Raw genomic sequence first — 13,794 nt, 5'->3', positions numbered from 1 at the left:
CCCAGTGCTGAGGAATGAATCCAGGGTGTTCCTCATGCTGGATGAGCACTCCAACAGTGAGCTACACCCCTAGCCCTGTTATGTGACGTGTATTTCAAAATTAAAATGAATGAAAAGAACATTGGCTTTGGCATCTACTGGTTCTGGATTCAAATCCAAGTTCTGTGACTCTATGCTATAACTCTGTAAAATAAGGCTGATTTCTGCCTCAAGAGCTATCATAGCTGGGCCAGGTGTGGTGGCACATGCCCGTGATCTCAGCAACTTAGCAAGACCCTATTTCGAAATATAAAAAAGGGGAGGTGGTCGGGATGTGGCTTGGGGGGTTAAGCGCCTCTGGGTTAAACTCCAGTACCAAAAAAAAAAAAAAAGTTATCGTAGCTGAGCATAATGGTACATGGCTACAATCCCAGATACCCAGGAGGCTGAGTCAGGAGGATCCCAACTTGACAACTTGGCAAGGCCCTATCTCAAAAATAAAAAAGGGCTGAGGATGTAGCTTAGTGGTAAAGCTCCCTGGATTCAATCCCCAGTATTAGAGGGAAAAAAGTTACAGAGAAGACTGGTTCAAATACTGTTTGCAAAACCCTGAGCTCAGGGTCTAACACCTACTATAATCATTCTTGTTAAAGTTACAGAAATATTTTGAGGAAGTGTTTTTCTGAATTTGTAAGCTTTGTTACCTTGTGTCATTTAAGAAATTTAAACATAGGCAACAAAGTAATTTGTTATTCAGACTTGCAAAGTATGTTTTAGGACAGACGTATTAGTTGTTGACTTTCTCAAAGCAAGAGGCCCTATTTCTTTAGGAAAAATGTGAGCTGGGTTCCCTAACTCTTTGTCAATTTTGTTAAATTTGTAGGAGACTGGGGTCGGGAAAACAGTAAATAGCTTTCGAAAACATGAGCAAGTCGGAAGCTTTGCCAGGGACCTAGTGGCCCAGTGGAAGAAGCTGGTTCCTGTGGAACGGTGAGAACATTTCTCTTTTTAAGTTTATTCAGCGCTGTGGTATTTATTTTTATTCCTTTTCCATCTTCTTATTTAAAATGCATATTTTGGCCAGACATGGTCGGTGTGTGCCTATGGTCCCAGCTACTCAGGAGACTGAGGCAGGAAGATCACAAGTTTTTAGGCCACCATCAGCAACTTGGTGAGACTCTGTTTCAAAAATAAAAAGGGCCTGGGATGTAGCTCAGTTAAAACACCCCTGGGTTCAATCCCCAGTACCATAAGTAAATAGATAAATATCTATTTTGCCTCAATTATAAAAGTAATGCATGATTGTTATAGACTCTTAGAAAACAGAGATAAGGCTAGGTGAGGTGGCGCACACCTCTAACCCCAGTGATTTGGGAGCCTGAGGCCGGAGGATTGCAAGTCCAAAGACGGCCTCAGCAATAGCAAGGCACTAAGAAACTCAGTGAGACACTAAATAAAATACAAAATAGGGCTGGAGATGTTGCTCAGTGGTTAAGTGCCCCTGAGTTCAATCCCCAATACCTAAATAAATAAAGAGATAAGAATTGAAATTTCTTAAAGGTAAACAATAACGTTTTAGTATGTTTCTTTCTAAACGTTGTTGTCATTCTGGATATTGAACCCAGGGGATTGTGCATGCTAAGCATATGTTCTGCTGAGCTACATCCCCAGTCCTTTTTATTTTTTGAAACAGGGCCTCACTAAGTTGCTGAGGCTGGCTTTGAACATGCTCTTCCTGCCTCAACAGTCATTGGGATTACAGGTGTGCAACACCATTCCTGGCTAACCTCTTCTTAAAAGGCATTTTTAGCTTTTTTAGCTTCCTTTTTACATAACAAGTTTAAAATTGTCCCTGTGTTAAAAAAAAATCTTTAAGCATTTTCATGTCTACAAGACATTTGATCTTCCCTGTATCCTTGTCATTCCCATTTATTGAATATTTTGGGGTTTCCCAGTGTTTGAACTTGGTTGAGGATCTTCACGTGTACCCCCATGCCTTCTTCCTGTGACTGTGTTCTCACTGTGCATCTCCTTGATCTCTTGTGAGTTCAGGGCCTGTGACTTGTTGTCTGAACAAGGATTACACTGAGAGTTATCTCTGCTTTTTCTTTTATTTTAGAAACAATGAGGCTGATGAACAGGACTTTGAGAAAAGCAATTCCCGAAAGCGCCCTCGGGATGCGGTTCAGCGGGAGGAGGAGATGGAAGGGTACTACCAAGAAAACTGCAAGGCCTCGGGCAGCCGATCCTATAGTCCCGAGCACAGACAGAAGAAACACAGAAAACTCTCAGAATGTGAACAACCTCACAAAGTGTCTCACAGTCATGAGAGGAGAGATGAGAGGAAGAGGTGTCACAGGGTGTCACCTACATACTCATCAGACCCCGAATCTTCTGACTATGGCCACGGCCAGTCCCCTCCATCCTGTGCGAGTCCTCATCAGATGTACACAGACCATTACAGGTCACCAGAGGAGGACCATGAGTCCATTGTTTCACACCAGAAACCTGGAAAAGGCCACAGTAATGCCTTTCAGGACAGACTGGGAGTTAGTCAAGAACGTCACCTGGGAGAACCCCAGGGAAAGGGGATCTTGAACCAAAACAAGGAACACAGATCTTGCCACAAGGAAAAACGCCCTATAGATGCCAAGGGTGATGATAAGGCCTCTGCTTTGGGCAGAGAGAAGCCACACAAGTCCCTCTCAAAAGAGGAGACCCGAAGGCCACTCCAAGGGGATAGTGCCAAGGAGAGACCACCTTCTAGTGCTGCCAAGAAAGAGAAAGAAAGAGAAGGCAACAGCCTCAAAAGGAAGTTTTCACCCTCAGAGGTTGCTTCAGACAACCACCTTAAAAAGCCAAAGCACAAGGACTCTGCAAAAACCAAATCAGACAAAAGCAAGCAACGAGTGGACAGCGCAGACATAGGAAAAGGGGCTGGAGACCTGTTGCCCAGAACAAAAGAGAAGGTTTCTAACAATATAAAGGCTCAAGAAGGGAAAGTAAAGACTTCTAATTTGGATAGAAAGTCACTGGGCTCACTCCCTAAGGTAGAGGAGGCAGACGTGGAGGATGAATTCGAGCAGCCCACCATGTCATTTGAATCATACCTCAGCTATGACCAGCCCCGGAAGAAAAAGAAGAAGATTGTGAAAACTCCAGCCACGGCACTTGGAGACAAAGGACTTAAAAAAAGTGATTCCAAAAGCACTAGTAAAAACTTAAACTCAGTTCAGAAATTACCCAAGGTGAATGAGAGCAGGTCAGAGAAGCTGCAGCTGGCTGGAGCCGACTCAACCAGGCTGAGAAAGGTAAGCCTCAAGGCTGCAGTGCCTGGGGGTTCTGGGTGCCTACCTGCTACTGTTCTCCTTGGCTTATTTGCAGTTGGCCTGTTGTATTTCAGTTTGCACTAATTTCCTCTGGGCCTCATTTGCCCAAGGATAGCTGATTCCCAAGAAGACTTTTTGGAGGCGTCCCTACGTGATGGACCCTTCTGTATTCATTTCCTGGCTTAGATGGTGGTGTTCATGACTGTAAGCCTCCCTTCGGCCTGGACCTGCTAGGAATTTACTGTGGGTATGAAAGGTGTGCTCATAGAAAGGGGCTCTCCATTCACTGTTTCTCCTCTGCAGGTCCCTACTGATGCACTGCCAGTATTGCCAGACCTCCCCTTACCCACCATCCAGGGCAATTACCGTCCACTTCCTTCCCTTGAATTGATGCCCTCCTTCCAGCCAAAGAGAAAAGGTAATTTTCTATGTCTTTTTTTTTTTTTTTTAAATAAGTGAGATACTTAAAGAAATTTCTTTCTTTTTCAGTTGTAGTTGGACATAATGCCTTTATTTTATTTATTTATATGTGGTGCTGAGGATCAAATCCAGGGCCTCACGTGCTAAGCGAGCGCTCTACCGCTGAGCCACAATCCCAACCCCTCTTTTATTTTTAATTTTTTTTTTTTTTAGTTGTAGATGGACAGACTGCCTTTGTTTATTTTTATGTGGTACTGGGGTTTGAATCCAGTGCCTCATTCATGCTAGGCAAGTGCTCTGCTGCTGAGCTATAGCCCCAGCCCACCCTCTTTTTTTTTTTTTAATAACTTTATTTTATTAATGTGGTGCTGAGGATCAAACCCAGTGCCTCACATGTGCTAGGCAAGTGCTCTACAACTGAGCCACAACCCCAGCCCTGTATCTTTTTTTTTTTTTTTTAATTGGGATAAAGATGTACAAATTCATTCATGATCTGTCATCGTAACAGTTATCATATCAGATTTTGAGTACATTTCCTAGGAGTGTACTCTGGAGTTTGATGGCTTAGGTTGAATCTCAACACTGGTTTTTGCAAGTAGTATAATCTTGGGTAATATCTTAATTTCTTTGGAACTCATTTTCACATTCTGTAAATAGAAGTAATAATGGTAGGATTGTTAAATGGAATCAAAAGTAGTAATGCCATGCCACTGGATGTAGTGGCACACACTTGTAATCTCAGCGACTCAGGAGGATCACAAGTTCAAGGCTAGCTTCAGGAACTTGGTGAGACCCTGTCCCAAAATAAAAAATGAAAAGGGTCTGGAGATGTAGTTCAGTGGTACAGCATCCCTGGTTCTAGTCCCCAGTACCTCCCTACCCCAAAAGTGGTAATGCCAATAAAGCTTTTAGCTGTAGGTTTTTCACATACAATACAAAGTCTTCAGGAAATCTTTGCTCCTGCTATTGTTAGCAGCCTTTCATTCTATATATTGTATGTCTGGTTTTTAGCTTAAAGAAAAAAATTATAGAGTTTTGGTAGCAAAAGAATAAGAAGCCACATTGTGTCTGTCAGCAGAAGACTTAACAGAAACAGATATATCATGGCCTGTCCACAAAGTGTCCTCTTAGACCACTGTAAAAAATGTACAAAGTTTTTATGTATCATCATGGAATGATTTCCTCAAATGTGCTAAATGAAACAAGCGATGGACCCAGGCTCAGTGGTGCTCACCTGCAGTCCCAGTGACTTGGGAGGCTGAGGCAGGAGGATCAGAAGTTTGAGGCCAGCCTTAGCAATTTAGCAAGATTGTCTCAAAATAAAAAGGGCTGGTGATATGACTTAATGGTAATGCAGTCTCTGGCAGAATCCAGAAGAATTGTCATTGATTGTCCTTGAGAAAGGGAAGGGGGAGGCCAAGGACCAATGTGGCTTGGGGCCTTTTGTGATTTCCATTCTGGTTTTTCTTGCCCTGTAGCATTCTCTTCACCCCAGGAAGAAGAAGAAGCTGGATTCACTGGACGCAGAATGAATTCCAAGATGCAGGTGTATTCCGGTTCCAAGTGTGCCTATCTCCCCAAAATGATGACCTTGTACCAGCAGTGCATCCGTGTTCTTAAAAACAACATCGATTGTAAGTCACATGCTTCCCTTGAGCACATTGTTGCAGTGGGACCTTGTCACTGGGTAGCTTGGCCGCTATTCAACACTCTTACCTTTGATTTCTTTGCAGCCATCTTTGAAGTGGGAAGAGTCCCGTTTTCTATTCTTGAACCTGTTTTGGAGAGGTGTACACCTGATCAGCTATATCGCATAGAGGAATACAATCACGTGAGTATCCTCCTTGTGAAGAGAGCAGTTTTCTGACTTGTGTCTCCAGAAATAGTTTTGTCTCTGTGGATCTGCCGTGGCTGAAGGCAGACCAGTGGTCAATCCCTGTTCTGGGCATGTTTGGTTTGCCTCTGGGCCTTTAAACAAGCATTTTCCTATCACCTGCTCTTAAGTAGCCTTTTGGGCTAGAATCAGGGTGGGATTCAAAGGAGCAAGAAAAAACTTCTGGTGCCTCGTTTGAGCTTGCCTAGTCCGCAAGGGAAGAATCTGGCAGCAGAGCACCTGGGACCCAGGGATGCTCAGGTGTGAGGTCAACATAAAAAAAAGTACAAATTGGCTGAGTATCCAGACCTTCCAGAATTCTTCTATAATGCAGACACACTCATCTGATGGCAGAGTCTCTCTCTCTCTAGTTCTGAGAGCTCGTAATATGACATCCCTCTTTGGTGGCCCCCCTTGCCATGATAGTTCAGTGTAGTGCTAGGGAAGTAGCTGATTTGAATTCACCCAGCTCTACCCTTTACTGATTCCTAAAGGAAAAGAATGATCTTAATTTTTGTCTTATCTTCTCTTACAACCACCCAGGAGCTACTTAGTGCTCACACTGAACTTTTTTTATTTTTTAATTCAGTGATTTGTTTTTTCCCCTAGAGTTTTGGTATTGTAATATGAAACTTCTATGCAAACAAACAAAAAAAAATTTTTTGCTAGGAAACTGGTCACTCCTAAGTGTAAAAGAGATACGTAAGAATGTTTTTATATAAGCGATATCCTCACCTGAATGCAGGTATTAATTGAAGACACAGATCAATTATGGAAAGTTCATTGTCACCGAGACTTTAAAGAAGAAAGACCAGAAGAGTATGAGTCCTGGCGGGAGATGTACCTGCGGCTTCAGGATGCCCGAGAGCAGCGGTTACGAGTGCTAACAAAGAACATCCAATTTGCACATGCCAATAAGCCCAAAGGTAAGGGAAGGCAGAGGAGGCAGGAGCTGGCAGGTGGGTGCTCTGGTCAGCAGCGAAGTCTTGGTGGGGCTGGCTGGTGTGGGGCCAGTCCCTAAACGTCTCTTGTCTTTGTAGGTGGGCAGAAATAACAGCAGTGTCACTGCTCAGGAAGACAGATATTAATCTCTAAATTTTTCCATAGGCCGGCGAGCAAAGATGGCCTTTGTCAACTCTGTGGCCAAGCCACCTCGAGATGTCCGCCGGAGGCAAGAGAAGTTTGGAACAGGAGGGGCAGCTGTCCCTGAGAAAGTCAAGTAAGATCTCTGCTTGTGCTTGATCTTTACCTGCTCAGGGAAGAGAGCCCCAAAAGCTTGTCATCCACCCTCAGAGGGAGCTAGCTGCAGGGCAGGAAGTGACTCACTTTGTAGTGTGAGTTCTGAGGCAGGCCTCGTTGAGCACAGACCTCTCCTCCTGAGCCTCAGTGCGCTGGACTGCAGCATGCCCTACATGGTGATTCCTGCCACCCAGGGGCTTGGCTTGTGGCAAACACTACCTTACACTTTTCTCTTTTTCCCATTTAAACAAAAACATACATTTCTGGGGTGACTTGACTCTTTCCTCTAGACCACGTGAGCATCTGAGCATAAACTGGCACCTGAACAGAGAAGGCAAACTGAGATGTTGACTTGCTCTGTAGCTGCTACAGTGTCTCTGATCCACCACCAGAACCCAGGGGGCTGCATCCCTGCTCACAGTCACAACACGAGTCATCCTGTGGCAGGCCAGCTTCAGGCTGCTTGTGGAGGGCAGATTTTCCCTGCTTGTGGCTGACCAGCTCTCTTCTGTGATGCAGGATTAAGCCAGCCCCGTATACCACAGGAAGCAGCCACATTCCTGCCAGCAGCAACAGCTTTAACCCTAGCTGTGAGGAGCCGGCCTATGACGGCCCCAGCACCAGCAGTGCCCACTTGGTGCCAGTGGTCAGTAGTACCATCTCCTATGATCCTAGGAAACCGGCTGTGAAGAGTAAGTAACCTGGGCCCCTGCTCAGATACCTAAAACTAGTTTAGGAAGTTCCTTGAATATCATTGCCATGGTATTGAATTTATGTGCTGGATGTAGCATTGCAGATGCTAGAATAACGGTTAGCCCCCTCCTTTCACTTGCTGTGTCCATTAGAATGATCATAGTATCAGGCATGGTGGCTCATACCTGTAATCCCAGCAGCTTGGGAGGCTGAGGCAGGAGGATCACAAATTCAAAGCCAGACTTAGCAACTTAGCGAGGCCCTAAGCAACTCAGTGAGAACCCTGTCTCTAAATAAAATACAAAAAAAAGGGCTGGGGATGTACCTCAGCAGTTAAGTGCCTCTGAATTCAATCCTTGGTACCAAAAAAAAAAAAAAAAGAATGATCATTTTAAACATTCATTTGGACACTTAGGTTCTATTTTAAAAAATATTTTTGTACTAGGGGTTGAACTCAAGGGTTGCTTAACTACTGAGTCACATTCCCAGCGCCGCCCCCGCACCCTTTTTTTTTTTTTTTTTTGGTACTAGAGATTGAATCCAGGAGCACTCAACCACTGAACCACATCCCCAGCCCTTTTTTAATTTTTTATTCTGAGACAAGTTCTTGCTAAGTTGCTCAGGACCTTGCTAAATTACTGAAGCTGGCTTTGAACTTGCAATCCTCCTGCCTCTGCCTCCCAAGTCACTGGGATTACAGGTGTGCACCACTGCACCTGGCCCAGCCCTTTTGAGATAGGGTCTTACTAAGTCCTTAGGGCCTCCCTAAGTTGCTGAGGTTGGTCTTGAACTTACAGTCCTCAGCCTTTTAAGTTGATGGAATTGCAGATGGAGTCCTGTAATCTTACTGAGGTTATAATCATAGCTTTCAAATATTTTTAATATCTGTTTGGGTCTATTTTGTGTATTATCTATTACCGTAGACTACCCTCAGTATCCTCAGGGGTGTCTACCTTGAGAAAGGTACTATTGTGTAGTCCTTGCAGGACCTATGGGAGGGTGGGAGTCCTAGCTCAAGTGTGGGCCACACTTAGCTTAACAGTGGAGAGGTAGGTTGGCCCTCTTGAGGCTGTGCTCGCACAGCTCACCTTAGACCTGTTGCTGTATTGGACAAAGTGGAGGGTGGGGGTACCATTTCCTGTTTGGATGTTTGTGAGGCAGAACTGAATTACGGCACAGCCTTTACAGTTGACAAGGATTGGGTTCCAGCTATGCCACTTACCACATACCTATGAGCACTGCAGTTAGAACTGGGGACAGCGATGTTATGCTCCTGCAAGGGCCTCAGCAGGTGTGTGCTGTGTTCTGGGGCTTTCACTGCAGTGTTAGCAAGTAGCTCCTGCTGCTGTCCACTGTCTGCTGGTGCTCAGCCAGTAGTGTAAGGCTTGGCTTTGACTCTGTGCTATGGTCTAAGCTGCTGTCCATCTAAAACTGCTGCCTTACTTCTCTTAACAGAAATCGCACCAATGATGGCCAAGACAATTAAAGCTTTCAAGAACAGATTCTCTCGACGATAAACCAAGCACTTACTTTGGAGATGGAATTTGGGGGGCAAGAATACAGGGACAATGGGGGCTGGAGAGTGGGACTTCCAGAGGAGCCCAGAAGCTTACTTTGTGGAGCCTCTTGGCCTTGGAATCCTGCATGGTCGCAGGTGCTGCCCTGCACACCTACCTGTGCCCTGCCTGGAGCACACTTCAGAATTCTGAAGACGATGTGAAGCCTCAGTCTCACTGAGGATTTTAAGGTCAATTATACTTTTGTTGTTAATTAGCATCTTTGTAAACTATAAGACATAGTTTTAATTAATAAATATTGCCCCCAGATTGTATTTATATTACCCCCCAGAGTTTTTTGGTTTTGGTTTTGTCCTCTACCACACTTAGCTTTTCATTTTCCAGGTCCTTTATTAAAGTTAGATGAAGCCATTGCCTGTCCCAGGGCAGTGCTCCTGAGTGCTCTCTGGTCCAGAGGGAGCTGGGTGTTCCCAGAGCCAGACCATCACCCGGGGAGCCTCCTTGTGGGGATGGCAGTGTTTAGGGGCTCCTCACACCGAGACCCTCCTCAGCGTTGCCCAGAGCCCTGTGCAGGCGCATCCTCTCACCCGCTCCGTAGTGTTTATTAAGGGAGGCTGTCTGTGAAGTCTAGAGTCCTCGCCTGTCTTCTTCGCAAGTTCTTTTTGTTGGTTTTGCCTGTTAGGCTCACTAGAGGACCGGAACCTTGAGAGGAATTTGCACAGACTCTCAGCAATTTAATATTCCACTTTTTGATTCCCATTTTAGGTGGTTTCTTTCTTCCTCCTCTGCCTTCTCCCCATCAGCTTGGGGATAAAACACAGATGTGGCAGGGCTCTTTATAGCCAGAATACAACTTTGGAGTAAGCCAGCACTTTAATCTCCTGTTCCCTGTGAATTGCTACTAGAAGCAATTGGTTTTTAAAGTTGTAATGCTCTGTTGAAAGTTGCTTTTGTTTTTCCTTTTTCTTTGAAAGTAAGATCATGTAACTGCAAGAGCACAACAATTTGCTCTTCTGGTAGAGAACTGCAGCCCTCTACCTCTTGGGTTGTGTTCGCCACATCAGGAGGGCGGGGCCGCCTGGGGAGTGGGGAGCCTCAGGGCATCCATCATGTTCAGGAAGGGAGGCTTTTGCTGACCATTTGACTTAGGAGCAAAATCAGGGCCAGGAGGGCAGTGTCAGCTCTTTCCTGGCTGTTGAAGGACACAGGTAGTAGGAATTGCTTGTTTTGACCCAGGTGGATGTAGATGTGAATTTTAAGATGTGCACATTCAAGAAGCCTGCAAAGCAAACTGAGTGGGTTGGTGGTTAGTGTGACAGCCTGCTGAGCGTGGCCATCAGTCCCTCCCACAAGCTCTCCGAAAGCCCAGAATACAGAGGCCACTGTTTTAACCCCCCTGGACACCCACATCGGGCTACCTTGGAGATTCCAGGGCCGTGCAGGAAACCTGCTCAGCAGAAGTTCTGCATCCTCCAGTGTGCATTGCTGTGTTTTAATTTGCTGTATTTCTGAATTGGGTAAATTTCTTTCCCTTGATTGCTTATTTTCACCAGTACACCCCTATTTTCTAGCCTGATTCCCAAATCTAATATTAGAAAGTCTTTTACCTGAAACCAAGTGAACACTTGGTTCACTTGCCAGGCACCTGCTACCTAGCTAGCTTCCTGTAAGTGTGCACCATCTGAATTTGTCTCTTATTGGTGTCTCCAAGTCTTTGTCATTGAACCAGTTTTGCATATTTCAGTTGAGTATGAATTCCTCTCATTAGGAGTCTGTAGGCAGGAAAGGACACAAATTTGTTCATTCCAATGTCAGTATCCGCTTCTGGCACATAAGATTTCTTGTTTGTGTAAAGCCAGGTCTTCCTCCATCCCCCTCTGAGTGTCTGCATCAGGGATGTGACTTGGTGAGAAGAGGACACACTGAACTTCTAGATGACCCCCTCACCCAGCTTACCGAAATGGCTGCAGAGCAGACGCAAAATGACGTTGAACCTTTGGTCTCATTTGTGAAAACTTGTGCAATTTTTTTCTGTTCTACACTACACATGAATCACCAGATTACAGATTAGTCCTTTGTGATCCCTGGTGTGATGAGCAGGGTCTCTGAGGCTTTTTCTTTCTTGGAAGTGGGAGGGGAAGGAGCAAGGTGTAATCCTGCTCTTCATTTGTATTTTGGTCCCAAAATGTAAATACAATTTTCTATGTTACTTTTTTGTGGTAACTACCAAGATGAATATTTTAATTAGATAAGTTATACAAAAAGGAAAATCCCACATCTAAATAAAAAACAAAAAAATTCTGCCTCCTGCGTTTTTGCTCTTGTGTCAGCGAACAGAAGTCAAGATGTCTGCCTACTGGGCTGAGGCGGAGGCCTTCGTGGGGGCAGGGGTTGCTGTTGGTAGTGCCGCAGGACCAGGGAGGGAGTTTCAGGAGTGAAGAACCCTCCTGGGGACAGGCACCAACCCTTGTTGTGCTTAGAAGCCTGCAGCTGTGCAGTCGGACCGACCCGACCCGTGACTTGAGGTGAGAGAACACAGCCAAATGCCAAGTTCCTGGTGGCTAAAGGAAGGATTGGGAACCCAGATTCTCTTAGCTCTGGCTTTCCATCTCTCCCTGGAGGGTGTGGGGCTCAGGTAAGTCTTCTCAGTCCTCCATTGATGTCTTAAAGAACATTACTCTAAGCCACCTGCCTGTGATCCCAGTTACTTGGGAGGCTTGACCTTACTGATTATGCTCCTACCAGGTGCCAGACCCCATCCAGTCTTGTATCCAGATAGCCTCAGTTCCTACTTGGAAATCCTAAGCCCTAGTGGACAATGAGAAGGTGGGGCCTTTGGAGGTGATTAGGTCATTGGGCAGTGCTGAGAGCCACAGCTGAGTCGGAATGGCCCCTGGCATTTTGTCAATAGTATTGGTTGACAGGCGCTCGGCTGCTACTTTGGAGTTCCCCCGGGGATTCCCGGAGAGTTCCCATTGGTTGGGGAAGTGCAGGAGGAGGGATTTCCGGAGGATATTTCCAGCTGGGTGGGGTTTGGGATAGTTCCCGGGGAGCGTGTGTGGAGTGTGCTGGTGGAGTTCAGAAATAAAGTTTGTTCCTGCTTCAGTGGCTCGTGATTTGTGCCCAGCCAGACTGCGGCAGGCAGAGGCTTAATGAACAGGATTCTCCTGCCTATGAGAGAAGAAGTGGGAGCTTTGGGTCACTCTGCTCTCCCCCATGTGAAGGCACAAGAAGAGAGCCATCAGGGGCAGGATCTGCAGTGCCTTGATCTTGGACTTGAGCCTCTGGAACTGTGAGAGATGAGTGTTAAGCCACCTAGCCCGTGGTAATTTGGTACAGCAGCCCAAACTAAGACACTGGGCAGTTCTTAAGATAGAAGCATAAGTTTGAGAACTGCGGGAGCACACCTGCAGTCCCAGCATTCAGGAGGCCCAGCAGGAGGATCCCTTGAGCCTAGGAATTCAAGGCCCCCCTGGGCAACATAGCAAGACTCTTGAAACAAAAGCATTGTTCTTGGAAGCTTAATGTATTTTTAAATTTTCACTTCTTTTGTTCTTAGAAATTTGAGATTTGCGGGCTGGGGATGTGGCTCAAGCGGTAGCGCGCTCGCCTGGCATGTGTGCGGCCCGGGTTCGATCCTCAGCACCACATACAAACAAAGATGTTGTGTCCGCCGAAAACTGAAAAAAAAAATAAATATTTAAAAAAAAAAAAAAAAAAAAGAAATTTGAGATTTGCTCCAGAGAATTCCACAAATAGCTCTTGCTACTTGGGTCAGTGAAAGGAAATTGGCACATGTAGTCTCACACTTGGGTGGCCTCTCTCTGTTGCTGGGTAAGACCTAGCTCTTGCCCTCGTGAAGCTTTCATCTAGTAGTGGAGATAGTTATCAAATAGTTGCACAAATAATTGGTTAAAATAGAATTTTCTGGGCACCACTGAAGAAATTTAGTTGACTTGGTCAGAGGTAGGATCTGGAAATACATTTTGTTTTGTAGTCCTCCTCAAGTGAGCCTGATAAGCAGTGTGGTTGGGACTAAAGCATGGTGGGAAAACCCATGTAAACCTGGGAAATGAGTCAGACCCAGGCTCAAATCCTGATTCTACCACCCACTGTACCACTCTGACCTCAGTTTCCTCATCTATAACATAACAATGACACCAAAGGAATTCTTATTAGAGCTCCCTGAGAGAAGAGGACCTCAATGAATTTAAAATGGAGAATGAAGGGAAAGAGTTATTTTTTACTGGTAGAGGGTTTTATATCAGAATACAAATATACCAGAAAAATCTGTATGAAATAGACGATTTTTTAGAAAAATACAACTTAACCAAAAATTAGCTGGGCATGGTGACGCATGCCTGTAACCCCAGCAACTCAGGAGTTTGAGGCAGGAGAATCACAAGTTCAAAGCCAGTCTTAGCAAAATAGTGAGGCCCTAAGCAACTTTGTGTGTGTGTGTGTGTGTGTAGGGGAGATACGTTGGCCCCAATAGAACTGGCAAATTAAACAGACTGATTTGATCCTTCCCCATAAGAAAGCTCCAGGCCTGCTGGGTACAGTGGTGCATGCTGTGATCCCACATACCAGGGAGGCCTAGGCAGGAGGATCATAAGTTGGAGGCCAGCCTGGGCAACTTAGCAAGACCCTGTCTCAAAAAATAAAAAGGGATAGGGATGTAGCTCAGTGGCAGAGCACCCCTGGGTTCAATCCCCAGTACTGCAAAAAAAAAAAAAAAAAAAAA

At 45.4% G+C, this 13,794-nt stretch overlaps 1 protein-coding gene and 1 long non-coding RNA gene across 2 annotated transcripts in view; one reads left to right on the top strand and one right to left on the bottom strand.

Moving 5' to 3' along the window:
- Positions 1 to 11,353, top strand: part of Eloa (elongin A) — a 12,413-nt gene extending 1,060 nt beyond the window's left edge. Inside the window, exons 2-10 of the mRNA XM_015485531.2 lie at positions 863 to 969; positions 2,099 to 3,290; positions 3,612 to 3,726; positions 5,207 to 5,362; positions 5,462 to 5,559; positions 6,347 to 6,527; positions 6,709 to 6,820; positions 7,360 to 7,532; positions 8,989 to 11,353. Coding sequence (XP_015341017.1) covers positions 2,181 to 3,290; positions 3,612 to 3,726; positions 5,207 to 5,362; positions 5,462 to 5,559; positions 6,347 to 6,527; positions 6,709 to 6,820; positions 7,360 to 7,532; positions 8,989 to 9,050 — 2,007 coding nt within the window. The 5' untranslated portion in view covers positions 863 to 969; positions 2,099 to 2,180 and the 3' untranslated portion in view covers positions 9,051 to 11,353. The remainder of the gene's footprint in view (positions 1 to 862; positions 970 to 2,098; positions 3,291 to 3,611; positions 3,727 to 5,206; positions 5,363 to 5,461; positions 5,560 to 6,346; positions 6,528 to 6,708; positions 6,821 to 7,359; positions 7,533 to 8,988) is intronic.
- LOC125620477 overlaps positions 1 to 13,794 on the bottom strand; it is a 52,530-nt gene that overhangs the window by 24,473 nt on the left and 14,263 nt on the right. The window lies entirely within an intron of this gene.

This window comes from Marmota marmota, unplaced genomic scaffold (assembly GCF_001458135.2).
Source record: "Marmota marmota marmota unplaced genomic scaffold, marMar, whole genome shotgun sequence".
Lineage (NCBI taxonomy): Eukaryota > Metazoa > Chordata > Mammalia > Rodentia > Sciuridae > Marmota > Marmota marmota.
This window is presented reverse-complemented; position numbering and strand designations above follow the sequence as displayed.